Here is a 14,049-nt window from a genome sequence, read left to right on the forward strand (position 1 = left end):
CTGTAGTCCTCCTCCTCCTCCTCTGAGTGTGTTTGAGTCCCTGATCTTCATCTTCCCTCTTTCCCTCCTCGACTTCTTTTCACCTCTATAAAACCAATATTTTACTTCCGAAAGGAGTGAGACCATGTGTTATATATCTTCAGGTTTTTTTGCCAGGATTAATTTACTCAATATGATGTCCCATGGTCCCAGCCGTGTCCCTGTGAATAAAAGTTTAATCTTTTTAAGTGGCTGAGCAGTACTCTGTTGAGCATACGGACCACCTCCTCCTTATCCAAACATCCATGGTCACCTCAGTTAATTCTGCATGGTGGCCATAGAGAATATGGCACTGAGTGAAGGCTGGGCATGCAGGCATCTCACGCACTGATTACAGTCCTGGGAGTGTTGACAGATGGCTCCAGTGCAGTTCTGGTTTCCATTTGAGAAATCTAGTGCCATTTCTCATAGTGGCTGTATTAATATATCATGCTACCACCAATATGTAAAATTGCCCTGTTTGACATCGTAAGCAGTTTTGTTTATTTGTGTGTTTTTTGTTTTTTGTTTGTTTGGGTTTTTCGTTGTTGCTGGTTGGTTTTTTGTTTTTGCTTTCATTAAAGTCTTTCCACCTGGGGTAAAGTTTTACTGTTTTCCTGATTTATGACCACATGTGCCTTTTACTATACTGTTGTTCATGTGTTTCTTCTTTTGAGAATATCTGTGTAAGCGTGTTGCACTTTGTGTTTTCTGAGACAGGGTTTCTCTGTGTAGCCCTGGCTGACCTAGAACACACTCTGTAGACCAGACTGGCCTTGAACTCAGAGATCCACCTGCCTCGGAGTCCCGAGTGCTGGAATTAAAATCGTGGGTATATTTTTAATAGGACTTTTGAGATTTTTTTCTTTTTGCTCTAGAATGTTTCATATAGCCCAAACATTAATTGATTAATAATTATTTCTAATTTGTGTGACTTGTTTTGTACTAGCATGTGGTCTCTCCTGGAGGAAGCCCTGGGTCCTACTAGGTAGAATGTGATTCTGCAGCTGCTGGGGATGCACTCTGTAACTGTTGGTTGGTCTGGAATAGTTTAAATCCAGTGACTGTTTGCTTACATGATCTGTTCATTGTTAAATTGGGGGGTGTAGGAGTGTCCCCGCAATTACTGGTTCTCCTTGTAATCTAGTTGTGTTTTCTGTACACACGTGGTGCTGAAATCTCCAGTTCACACCCACACTGCTTGGGATTCCATCCCCTCTAACTGCCCTTTGTCGGTACAGTGATTGTTTCCTTTCCCAGTTCCTCCTGCCTGACGTGAGCAGAACTGTCCTCTTCCCGCTGAATGGCAAATCTTTTTGTGTTCCACCTCTGTGAACCTCTTCATATGTGAAAAATGATTGGCTCCTCTTCTTGTGTTTTGGGGGTTTTGATGTTGTTTGTTTGTTTTCTTGTTTAGTTCACTTTTCTTAAATTTACTTAGCAAGTCTAACATTTTGTGAGGAATTTAAATTGTTGCTATTCAAGGCTATTGTTACCAGGGGTTCTCTAATTTTGTCAATACATTTTTGTTTTGTAATTTTTTGTTATTTGACTTCTCTCTTACTGTTTATCTCTGATTATTTAAATGTGTGAGTGTGTGTGTATGTGTGTGGTCTGAGTTTTATGCTTTAATGTGCTTCTCTGTTGGTCACTATCATCCTTTTGCCTCCAAAGTAGGATTCCCTTCTGAATTTCTTGTAAGGCTTGGTCTGTTGGTGCTGAATTGACAGAGGTTTTGTTTGCCCTAGGAAGTGATTCTTTTCCCTTTGTTTTGGAAGGCTAGCTCTGCTGGCTAAGGTGTTCTTGATTGCATCTTTAGCTTTTGCTTTTGTAACCTCCATGAGTTCTCCATCTCGTTCGCTTTCGGGGCCTGTGCGGTTTTCCCTACAGCATCTGCTTCCTAATGTGCACAGTGCCTTTCTCTCATGGTTTCATGAAATTCCTCTTGAGATGTTTCAGACTTGAAGAATCATGTGTTTCAGACACAGTTTTCTCCAGGTGGATTTCCCTGCAGTCCTTGAGCACCCTAGAATTCAGATTGGCTGCCTCCACACAGCGGCTTTTGCAGTAAACTGCATCTTCCTGGTAAGGAATCCTAGATGCTGGTGGGTAGGCCACGCTGGCTTTAGTTCCACGTGGGCACAGTAGTGTGGTGTCATGTAGCATCTTTAGCTATAAAACCGGTGGTTGCAGGTGTTTCAGTGGTTTTGGTGGCTGGGGTTTGTGAGGTCACTGTCAGCGTGTTGCAGCTCTTTCAGATGGAGCAAGTTCTGCACTGCATGCAGCTGCAGGTAGCTTCTTCAGCTTTGGTGTCTCGTTTGTTTGTTTGTTTTATTTTAGTGGGTGTGGGGATGCTCCAGATGATTCAGGCATGGTGTGTCACTCTCAGCAGTAGGGACAGGGAACACAATGATTTCTGGGGCCATAGCACGGGCCATGTTGGACAGCTGAAGGTCATGCAGTCTCAGTCTGGAGGGTCTGGGAGGATGCAGTGGATGCTCTTGGTTATGGTGGCAGATGATGCCCACCAGTGTCCAGGCTTGAACCGCTGCTTCCTTGACAGGACCTTGGTGGACTGAGGTGGGTGCTCGAAGTGGATGCGGATGTCCAGAGCCTTCCAGGGTCTGCGGGTTGATTTGCCTCAGCCTCTTTTTTTGGAGCCTTGGTGGGCCAATCTGCTTAAGGCAGGATTTTTTTTTCTGTTTTCCAGGATGAGGGTGGATGGGTGTGGAACTGGAATTGCTCAGCTGCTTTGTGGGACCACAGGTGGGCAAGTTCTAGAATGGAGCTGTTCATCGGGAGTCTGGGCGGGGCCTGGCACTGTATGAGTTGGGCACTTTTTTTTAAGGGTAATTCAGTGGTGTGGGTTTCTTGCCAGTTACCTACGCTGAGGTGGGGTTGTGAAGGCTGCATGTGGCCTTCTTCTGTAGCGAATAGGTCAGCGCCCACAGCATTACCTGGCATTCTTGGAAGCCTCCCACTGGCCAGTTCTCCACTTCCTGAAGCCTCTTTGGATTTAAAGTTGGTCTAGGCTAGAGGAATGGATGCTGGATGCTGTCTGCTTCTACACTTCTTGGGGCTGTCTCGGCTCTCCGTTTTATATCTCTATTGTATCTCTAGTATGCTCCACACTCTGCCTCAAAAACTCCAATAAATTAGCAATTTTCCTGTGTTTTTGATTTGTTTGTTTTAAATTTCTCTCAGTCCTCAAAGCACTTAGAACTATCTATTGCTCTGAAATTTGAAACAGTTTGATTGACCAAGTGTGACCCAAAGTGCTTTTGATTTTAGAGCATTTCAGATTTCAGACGGGGATACCCAGCAGGTAAAGTTCATGCATGGGTCTCAAAGAAACATGCAGCTTCGATGTGCTGTGTGATCATACAGCCTTGAAAATTAGAGAAGGCCTACCCTAAGAAGAAAGCACGTTAGCCCATGAAAGATTTGAAGAAGTCCTGCATATAAAAATCCTCTGTAGCTTTAATATTGTTTTCCCCAGGTATGGCTGACCATCTAAGTTAGTTTTCTCCCGTTAACTGTTTCGTAGAATATTTAGTAAGTGATACTCCTGAGAAATCCGACTTACACAGATACTGTGTTTGTGTTCTCTGTTTCCTGCTGGCTGCACATTTAGCGGTGGTCTCCCTATATGACGACAGACGTTTTGCTGACCACCCCCTCCCCAGTCCACTGTGTATGGTTTATGCTAGCAAGTTAATGTTCGATTTGTTTGTGGGTTTGTTTCTGACGGCGCTGGGAATGGAAGGCAAACCTTAGTGTGCTGGGGAGTGCTCTGCCTCTGAGATCCCTGCCCCGGTTATACTTTTTATTTTGCAACAAGGTCTCACCAAGTTGCCCTGGCTGGACTTCACTTCAGGGTCCTCCTTGTCTCCACCTCCCAAGTGTCTGAGAGGCAGGCAGGCCCCGCAGAGCTAATGTTCAGAAACAGAAAGATTGCAGGATAAGAAATGAACAGTGGCTGAACCTCAGCATGACGGGACAGCAAAGCCACGTTCCTGTCTATAGAGCCAGTTTGTGGTGTTCCTCTAGCGTCTGCACTTCCTGGAGTCACCTGGAATACAGTAATCTTTTCTATTTAATTTTCCTGAAAATGGCAACCTTTAAGCCAGACCACGCGTCATTTTTTCTATTTTCATCTTCAGAGATATGAGCCCATGAAGAAACTGGCAAGCTGTGTGTTAAGTTAAACGCACGCTTTCAGAGAAACACACTTTCCTTGATTTTGAAACTTTTTAAAATTGTTTTTATTAAGTTCCTTAACAGAATGTGAATTGTTTGAGCCTTTGTTTCCCTGTCATAGAGATACTCTTAATATCTTTAAGCAGTTGAGGGCCACGTCCCACATCATAGGTGAGCAAATAGATCCAAAGCTTATTAAATTATTTGTGCTCACACAGGGGGCAGTGGGGCAGGTGGAAGAATCTAGAAGCAGTTTAGGGCTTTCCCACTTGAAAGTCTGTGCCTGGAACCCTCCTGCAGACAGCCTGGAAGGAGCCAGGCAGGGATGGTGCCCGCAGGCTTGCAAGCTATGCAGACTGGCAAGCTATGCAGACTCGCAAGCTATGCAGACTCGCAAGCTATGCAGACTCGCTCACAGTCTTCTTCCTTCCTTCCTTTCTTTTTCCTTTTCTCTGTTTTTGATTCAAGTGTGTATACCAATTGGATTTAAACTGGAAGGTTGTGTATGCTTTTTTTATTTTTTTCATCTTGTCCCTGAAGTTGCTGGAAACATTTAAAACTATAGTCATTTATAAATAATCAGCATTGTGTACAGTTTCTTTAGTTTTCATCTCTTTGTTTCACTTCATGTAAAAAAAAAACACCTTTTTTAAATTTTTTTTTTTACTGTTTTTTACTTTGACAACTCCTTCATGGATTTTCTTTACATGATTTGTTCATTTATCAGACACCTAAGCTTATGTCTTATTATTTTAGCAATACTATTTCCTTAAAAACAACCTAAAATAGAAAGATTTGGCTGAGACTTCTAGGGTGTTGTAAATCTAGGAGAGACTTGAGTGTCTAGCTTCATACTGACAGCGGAAGTTTCACTTTTCTCGTGGGTATTTTGGTGTGAAATACCCTAAGTTATTGAGTGAAAAATCTAATTCAATAAATTCAAACTATTGAGCATGGTTTAGGTGCAGTTGAATTAAAATAAAAGTTAGTACTGGGTTCCGAATCTCCAGTGTTATCATCAGTTTCTGAGAAACCTGTTGTAGCTAAGAGCACACAGAACACGGAGGCTGGGGATTGGCTCAGACATAGAGTACTTACCCAGCTTGAAGGAGGCCCTGGTTTTGATACCCAGTTTCATCGAGAAGGAGAATATAGGGAGAACTTTCCTCATCAGAATTTGGGGTTTCCTGTTGCAGTTTAGTTAAAACTCTCTTATCTTCCCCCTAATACTTTGACTGGGAAAATTGTGTAAATGGGGTGGTTGGTTTTCCTCTGGTTGATGGTAATTATTTTTAATACTTTTCTATTTTGACATCATGACTTGATGCATTAGGTGAGCATGGCAGTAATGTGAAGTATTCTGCTTAAAGGAATTGAGAGGAATTCGTTATACTTTAAAGAAAAACGAGTAACTTTTATTTATCAGCATTGTGGGTTTTTTCCCTCCATTTAGATATGAAGTAAATTTTCAAGATGGTATTGATTGTGGAGGTGCATACATCAAACTGCTAGCAGACACTGATGATTTGATTCTGGTATGACATTTTAATATCTAAGAACACCTTGTTAAAGTCAGTAAGTATTCTAAGGAGCGGGCAACAACAACCAGAAAGTTTGTTTTCAATTGAAAATAATAACTATGTCTTTTCCAACGTGAGTCTACGTGGTCTTTACAGTTTGCCCTCAGGATTCATAATGCGGCTGCTTTACTTGATGAAGATATAAGATATAGCATAAATAACTCTGCCCATCTGCGAATAAAAGTGGCAGGTGCTTAGAGATGCTAATGAGGCATCAAATTGGAGTTCTTCCCAAGTTTGCTCAGAAGTGGCCTGAAGCCCACATTAAAAGATGGGCTGTTTCAAGTGTCACCAAATACACAGAAAAGACTAAAGCAGCCTTCGGGTTCTGACAGGTTGGGGACACTTCTTATAGCATTCTGCGAAAGAAACGGTCACGGTAGGAGCGCCATCTGGCTGTAGCAGAATGAGGTGACTTCAGGTAGTGTTGAGATGGCTTGGCTGTGGGCGAGCTGCACAGTGCGTCAGAACTTTAGCTTCGGACGAAAGAGAGGCCATTTGTAGGACGTATTAGTGGAGCTCTCATTTTAGGTCTTGTAGGTCAGGGTCTTAGTGAAAGGATGGCAAAAACATCATTGGCTCGCATTCCTTTAAGGACTTTATTGGACTCAGCGACTCCTCAGAGAGCCCTTCGAAGGTGGGGACTGTCATCTCCACATTTGAGGTGTGATGGTGTGGGGATCCAGAGGGCTCAGAAGCTCACTCAGCCACACACACTCGGTCGCATGGCAGTGGAGGCATTGGAGCTGCAGTATCTAAGTGCAGAATAACGGGCCAGAGGTATAGGCCCCACAGGGAATGAAATCCGGAGTTCCTCTCTACATCTGAGCACGTTTTTCTAAGTTATTTCTGTTATCTTCCTGGATAATGGTAATGAATAATTACTTTAGCCTAGGGTTGTAAATGTGCTGGATTTCCTAGGAACTGTTGGTGTGTATTTGCATAAAGTGTTGAAGGAAGCTTTCTTGTGCTGCTAAGGCACCAGCTTCCCTCCACCTTCAGGGCGGAAGTAGCACTTGCTTCTCTAAGCGTTACTTTGACACCAAAGCTCTCACTTTGCCCTGTCTTTATTGTCATTTGGGTTAGTTCTTCACTAAGTTGGCACTTAACTGTACTTTGTAAACTCCACCTTTGGAGAGAATAGAATCACTGACCACGCTGTGACTCTGGACTAATCTGGACCATCATCTCTTTGAAGGAAAACTTTTATGATAAAACGTCCTATACCATCATGTTTGGACCAGATAAATGCGGAGAAGATTATAAGCTGCATTTTATCTTCAGACACAAACATCCCAAAACTGGAGCTTTTGAAGAGAAGCACGCCAAACCTCCAGATGTCGATCTGAGAGAGTTCTTTACAGACAGGAAGACTCACCTCTATACTCTTGGTATGCCATTCATTCATTCATTCATTCACTCAAAACATTCGGTGACCACAGACTTGCTGACGGCCTGTGCTTTCAGGAGAAACAAATGTCTCTACCTTTAAGAAGTTTATCTTTGGGAGAGGATGAGCTGTGTTAAATAACAACATGGGGAGAAAATAAATAATGTGCCCAATAGGGGCCGGGGAGTTCAGAAGGGATGGAAGTCACAGCTTGGGGCAACTTTGCTGACCCTGTCTGCTACATGGGGTTTATGTAGGAAAATGTAGGTTTGTAGGAAAATCTGTTTTTAGGGGTGATATGTACTGGATCCGGAACTTTCAAATGGTCCTAAAACAGTTTGAGTTCTTTGTAATATACTTGCAACCTCTTAAGTTCCGGGGGTTTGTTTTAATAAGAGGAAGATCGGATTACATTGTATAACTGTAACAGGGACACTTTGTGGCCATGAGTCCCCACCAGAGTCAGCTAGTTTTTGAGTCGTTTACCTGTGGAAACGATGGAAATTTCATTTTTAAAAAAATAGGTTTAAAACAGATTTTGTCTTTATGTTTGAAAATATTGTAGCTAGTTTCAGCAAGTTTTGATGCAATACACTGGGTTTTCCTAGTTAAGAGGAAATTGTATCCATAAAGTTCAGGTCATTTTATTAGAAGATTATCTTTGCAGTGTCTGTCTGAATACTAACTATAAGTGTTAAAATTGTTCCTTAGTGTTGAATCCGGATGATACATTTGAAATATTCATTGATCAGAAAGTTGTGAACCAAGGGAGCTTGTTGGAGGATGTGACCCCACCTATCAATCCCCCCAGAGAAATTGATGATCCCAATGACACGAAGCCAGACGAGTGGGATGACAGAGCCAGGATCCCTGACCCCAGCGCAGTGAAGCCAGAGGACTGGTAAGCCAGGGCTCCCTGCTGCAGGCTGTCGAGCTCAGCTGGTCAGGGTGGATCAGCGACAATACTCTTTGCTTTGATGATTTCGTATGAAATAATTTTCAGAAATGGATGTTGCACTTTCCTATTTTTTTAACTTAAAATTTTTACTTTTTTGCCTTTTCTCATCATGTGTTCATTTTTATGATATTAGTTCTGTGGGAAGACCCATGAGTTTGAAACATCAAGCCTTTTATTTTAATTCCTGGCTTGTTCTTTGTATGTGTGTGGCATTTTCTATAGGTGCCCTATTGAGGATTGGGGTTTTTGTTTATTTGGTTGGTTGGTTGGTTTTGTTTGTGGTTGTGGTTGTCCAGTAACAACTTGACTTTAGGTTGCCGTTCTGTCAGCATCTTAGAAGGCTTCTGTGGGACTCACCCCATCATCATACTGAAGCTTCACCCCTCTTTACCAGCTGTGTGTTTGTTTCCACTTGGGGGGACTGAAGGTTTTTTTTTCACTGAAATGCATTCAGTTGATGATTGTGAAGGATGCCACTGTAGTTCTTCCTACCGAGCTAGTCTTTGTTCTTCAGATATGTTTTGTGATTTTTGCTTAAAGATCATGTGCTTTTATTCCTAAGAACCATAGTTTTTTCTCCTGCCAGCTGCATAACCCTTAATGAAGGTTTGCTGAGTAGAATATATTTCTTTTTGTATTTAACCACTGTGTTAGATTGTGCTGTGTAACAAATATCCCCAAACTTACCAGGCAAAGACAACAGACACTGACTGTTACCTCAGTGGGTTGAGACAGGGATGTAGAGGTGGTCTGGCTGAGGGGCTCTGACTCTGACTTTGTGGAGATGCTGCCACTTCCTGACAGGCTCAAGTGGCTGATCCCAGGAGGTTTCTGTCCTCCCTATGTGGTCCTCCCTTTAGGTGTGCTCATGGAATCTAAGATCCCACCTCAGAAGTAGTGATTTAAAAGAGGAGACAGCACCCTGAAACCACCACCATGCTTTGTAACTGGGTCTAGAAATAGTGTCCTTCTGCCTACCAGAAGGAGATTTCACAGCAGTGTGAATGCAAATTCACAAGTTAAAAAAAACATTCTTTGATTCCTATGAGACAATAAAATGATTTTACACACTTGTTGACATAACTGTCCTTTCCCTGCTTTCCGAGTACAGTGAGATGGAGTGACCTTTGTCTGATGCTGACTGACAGCCCACCCTCAGCACTGTTCTCTTTTTTATGTCTTTTTCTGGGCTCTACTTACATTCTTCAGATACATTGAAGTATAAATTCTGCTAAATTCATTTGCAGCACATAGGTCTATGGGTTCTCATGGACACACAGATGTCTGCAGCATTTTCATCTTCCCAGAAGGACCTCACATTCGTCACCCAGTGAGGTTTCTGTCTCTGTAGCTTGGCAAAGCACCATGTAAAATGAACTCTTATAGGACCTGGTGTCTCTGTCCGTCTCCTGAGCCTGCCCTGGGTTGATGTGTGTGTCTGCAGCAGTTATGCTATGCTGGGAATGGGTCAGCATTGGTTCATCCACTCACAGATTGATGGGAAATTGTAGGATTCTCCAGTTGAGTGTAATTACAAGTAAATGTGTGGTAGATGTTTACGGACAGAATTGTGGACAGACATAATGTCCCCTGTTGAGGGTAGATGCCGAGGAATAGATTTGCTGGACTGTTCAGGAAATGTGTGTGTGAATCAATGAGAAGCTGCCAACCTTCCTGAGGCCCATGTTGTTTGCCTCACACAAGGGCTCTGCTGCTTTGCACACAGAGCATTTGGTTTCTGTTTTCCTTGTCTTGTTGGCAATTCTAAAAGGTCTGCAGTGGACTCCTTCTGGTTTAACTCACATTTCCCTAATCTTGCTCAGCATCGGTCTTTTACTATCATTTACATCACTTCCTTGCTGAAATATTGTTTTAAGTTTGTCAAGTATTTTTAAGAATTTCTTACTGCTTTATTTTCCATGTGTTTATATGGTGTGTGTGTGTGTGTGTGTGTGTGTGTGTGTGTGTGTGTGTCTGCCGTGTGTGTGTGTGTGTGTGTGTCTGCCCTACAGTGCCTGTGTGGAAGTCAGGACAACCTGAGATATTGGTTCTCTCCTTTCCATCATGGGGATTTTAGGGGCTGAATTCAGGCCAAGGCCATCCATCATACTAGCAGCAAGCACCTTAACCCACTGAGCCATCCTGTTGGCCTTAAAGTGAGTTTCTTGCAGGCAGCATGCACTTGGTTCTTTTTCTCTGCTTTCAGTGAGTTCTCCCAGCTGTTGTTTGTCTGAAATGTGTTTCTGTCAGCATAGTTTGTGAAGGGCATGTTCCCTGACAACTAAGCACACCTGGGCAGTTGTCTATGAGAAGGCATTCCTTTCCTTGAGGCTTGCAGTTCTTAGTGGTGGGTCAATGCTCCCTACCTAATGTGCCGTTTGCTTTCAGTGTTAGGGAATTTCCCCCCATTCCCAGTTTTCGGCTCTGTGGTTCTTCTGTGTTCTGATATGGATTTCTTTTTCCTCATGATTATATTCCTTCCAGTTGTTTGAGCCTCTTAGAATGTGGGTATGCTGTTTGTGTGGTGTGTAGATTAGGTGGTTTGTGTCGTGTGTAGATTATGTGGTTTGTGTGGTGTGTAGATTAGGTGGTTTGTGTGGTGTGTAGATTATGTGGTTTGTGTGGTGTATAGATTATGTGGTTTGTGTGGTGTGTAAATTATGCGGTTTGTGTCGTGTGTAGATTAGCCACCACTTCCTTGAGCATCCTGGCAGCTCCAGGTGTGTATGCTCCATTGTTTGCTGTCTCACAGGCTTTCCTTTATATTCATGTCGCTCCCATTTCACCCGTCAGCTCCTGCTGACTCAGAGAGACACTGGCTGCAGAGGGGATGCCTTTCCTCTCAGGCTAACTGCAAACTTTCCATAGGGCAGGAGCCCCAGGCTGCTTTAAAGGGGTCATGTGATCTGTTCAAGTGTTTGTGCTGTCAGAAACAGCCATGTGCCTCCATGTTTGTGTACCCAGAAAGAGGAAGTTACCCTCAGACTCAAGAAGGTGTAGGTAACAGCTTCATGTTTGGTGAAATATGCTAGGTTTGGGTTAGGAGGTGCTCAAAGAAAAGCTGTGTGTTGTTCAGAGATGGCTCTGATCGGGTCCCCCGAGTCTGTGCATTAGCAGAACTGGGTTTAGTCTGATTTTCAGCTTGAGGTTCTTGTGGGAAACCATGAATGAGCTGATGGCGTCAAGATGTCCCCTTTACCACAGAAGGTGACGCCTCAGTCCTCCTCCTCCTCACCATGCTCATGCTCCCCGGGACTTTCTTCCTGAGTCTGGGTTACTTGTTAAATTAAGATACAAGAGTTAAAAATGGAGAGTTTGCACTTTCAAAAATTGAGTTAGAAAGAATCTTTTTTAAGTATGACATAAATTAGGAAAATCATAAAACATAAATCAATTCACCTGCTTGAAAACATGGTTTGTATGTGGCGAAAGGAATTGCTGCAGACTCGGGTTAAAAGTCAGGCATCGTGTAAGAGACCTGCAGCTCAGCACCGGGAAAATATGAGCAGGAGTGTCAGGGTGTCACAGTTCGTCTTGGCTACATAGACAGTTCCAGGCTAGCATGGGTTACGTGAGCTCCTATCTAAATAATAACCATATATTTAAAACCACATGAGGCTGGTGAGATGGCTCATCAGGTGAGGGCGCCTGCCACTGGACCTGGTTGGTGAGCACAGCCCTCATGGAAGAGAAAATCAACTTGCACAAGTTGCCCTCTAACTTCCTGTGTGCTGTGACATAAGTATACATGCACATACAGAGAGAGAGAGAGATAATAAATAAATGTGAATTTGTTAAAGCCCGAGAAAGTATTAAGTGGAAAGATTATATTTTATAGTGTACCAGTAAAGAGCTAATGTCTTAACGTAGAAGAAATAAGCTCCCTACAGCAATACGAATGGCAGGATGTGCACTGTTAAGCTGGGCTGGAGACGCCGAACTCCCGGCTGTCGAGCAGGCTCTTCTGTCTGTGTCCTCTCTGCAGCTGCTGTCTCGCTAGAGCCAGCCATTGCCGGGCTTGCCCACTGAGCCCTGCTCCAGCCTTCAAAGCTCTTTCTAGACCAAATCTCCAATCTTTTCCAAGCTATTCCCACATCCATACAACTTCCATAGGCCTTGGAACCACACGGTCAGGGCTAGTCATGGAAATGACCACATTCCTTGGTGCCGGTTTCTGTGTTAGATTTCCTTCACTGTGACAGAAAATATCTAGACATCAGCGCAGAAGAAGAAAGACGTGGACTCAGTTTCAGCCATTTCAGCCATAGGTGCCTGGGTCCATTTTTGGTGGGTATGTCGTCAGGACACCCTGGGAAGGGGCAACTTTAGAAGCAAAGCTGCCCACATTGTGGCAGCCAGGAAACAGGGGAACCACTTTATAACAAAATCCCCTGCTTGAAATCCATGAAGCCAGGAATCTGAAAATACACTAATTCATTCATGAAATCAAAACCCTCATGATCCATTATCTCCTCGAGACCTCACTGTGAACTTGGCTGTACTGGAGACCGAGCCTTCCACACAGAAAATCCAAACCATATCAGCAGGCATTGGTCCATCATTTCTGCCGAGCTTGAGTGATAAAAGAAAGATTCAGCATGTCATGTATGTGTGTGCACTCGTATGTGGAACACAAGAGCACATATGACAAGCAAATGAAGTGTGTGTGTGTTTGTGTGTGTGTGTGTGTGTGTGTGTGTGTGTGTGTGTGTGTGTGTTGGGGGTATATGGTGCCCTCAGTAGGCACCCAAGCCAAATGATAGGACATGCTGCTGCAGAACCTTCTGGATATTTTGACATGTGTATTCAAGAACTTCCTAAAACAGTAGATACATTGTAATAATGCATTTGCAGGGATGAAAATGAACCTGCCCAAATAGAAGACTCAAATGCTGTTAAACCTGATGGCTGGCTTGATGATGAACCAAAATTTATCGCCAACCCTAATGCTCAGAAACCTGATGATTGGTAAGCATTCTTCAATTCCAGGAAAGGTGCCAAGTGTATCCTGATCATTTACTAATTTTTATTGCTTCCTGCAAAGGCTGGAGGCTAACATATTACCTCTGCTCTAATAACTTCAGGAATGACGACATGGATGGTGAATGGGAGGCACCACACATGCCTAACCCAGCCTGTCAGATTGGCTGTGGCGAGTGGAAGCCACCCATGATAGATAACCCCAAATACAGAGGAGTCTGGAGACCGCCCATGATCAGTAATCCTGACTACCAGGTGATGACCACTGTCCCGCTTCTGTAATAAGGTTGAGTTGTTTTATCTGATCTTCACCAATGTTCTGCTAGCTTTTAGAAGTTCAATTTGTAACTTATGAAGTCAAAGCAAGTCGACTAATTTAGGTCAGGTAAAGAGGAGGAATCTAGGGGGGAGTCGCGGATTTCCCTGGGAGGGGGAAATATAATAGATTTTACAGGTTAACCGGTGTAGGTAGGGATGAGAATTGGGGGATCAGATGGGGGGTGTTGTAGAAGACAGAGTGCAAGGAGAGATCTCTGGAATTGGGGGACTTTGGGAAGTGGAAATGTAGTACAGTGGGAACTTTCTGGAATATATGAAGGGGATACTAATAAGGACTCCTGGCAATGGGACACGGAGTCTTAAACGGCCATCTCCGGTCACTGTCTCCCAGTGACTGTCTGCCAGTGACTGGACCGAGCTGCATTCAACTGAGTTGTTGGCCAAGGGGAACCATGGAAATCCCCAAACAACCCCAACTGTTGCTAAGACAAAGGGTCAGTCTCCAAAAACTGATAATGGGGGTGGACATTGCTGAAGACAACACCCACACAACTCATTTAACATAGAGAAGTCAAGCTAGCACCTACATGGAGCTTTCTAGTCTCTTTGGTGTGGATACACAGAACCTTCACCCCTACATTCTA

The 14,049-nt window shown here is 43.5% G+C and overlaps 1 protein-coding gene across 1 annotated transcript in view; it reads left to right on the plus strand.

Annotated features, from left to right (window-relative positions):
- Clgn (calmegin) overlaps positions 1-14,049 on the plus strand; it is a 35,577-nt gene that overhangs the window by 13,663 nt on the left and 7,865 nt on the right. The window contains exons 6-10 of the mRNA XM_026777261.1: positions 5,672-5,753; positions 6,997-7,189; positions 7,900-8,089; positions 13,001-13,114; positions 13,231-13,381. Of these exons, the coding sequence (XP_026633062.1) occupies positions 5,672-5,753; positions 6,997-7,189; positions 7,900-8,089; positions 13,001-13,114; positions 13,231-13,381 (730 nt within the window). The remainder of the gene's footprint in view (positions 1-5,671; positions 5,754-6,996; positions 7,190-7,899; positions 8,090-13,000; positions 13,115-13,230; positions 13,382-14,049) is intronic.

The sequence above is a fragment of the Microtus ochrogaster genome, unplaced genomic scaffold, assembly GCF_000317375.1.
Source record: "Microtus ochrogaster isolate Prairie Vole_2 unplaced genomic scaffold, MicOch1.0 UNK51, whole genome shotgun sequence".
Lineage (NCBI taxonomy): Eukaryota > Metazoa > Chordata > Mammalia > Rodentia > Cricetidae > Microtus > Microtus ochrogaster.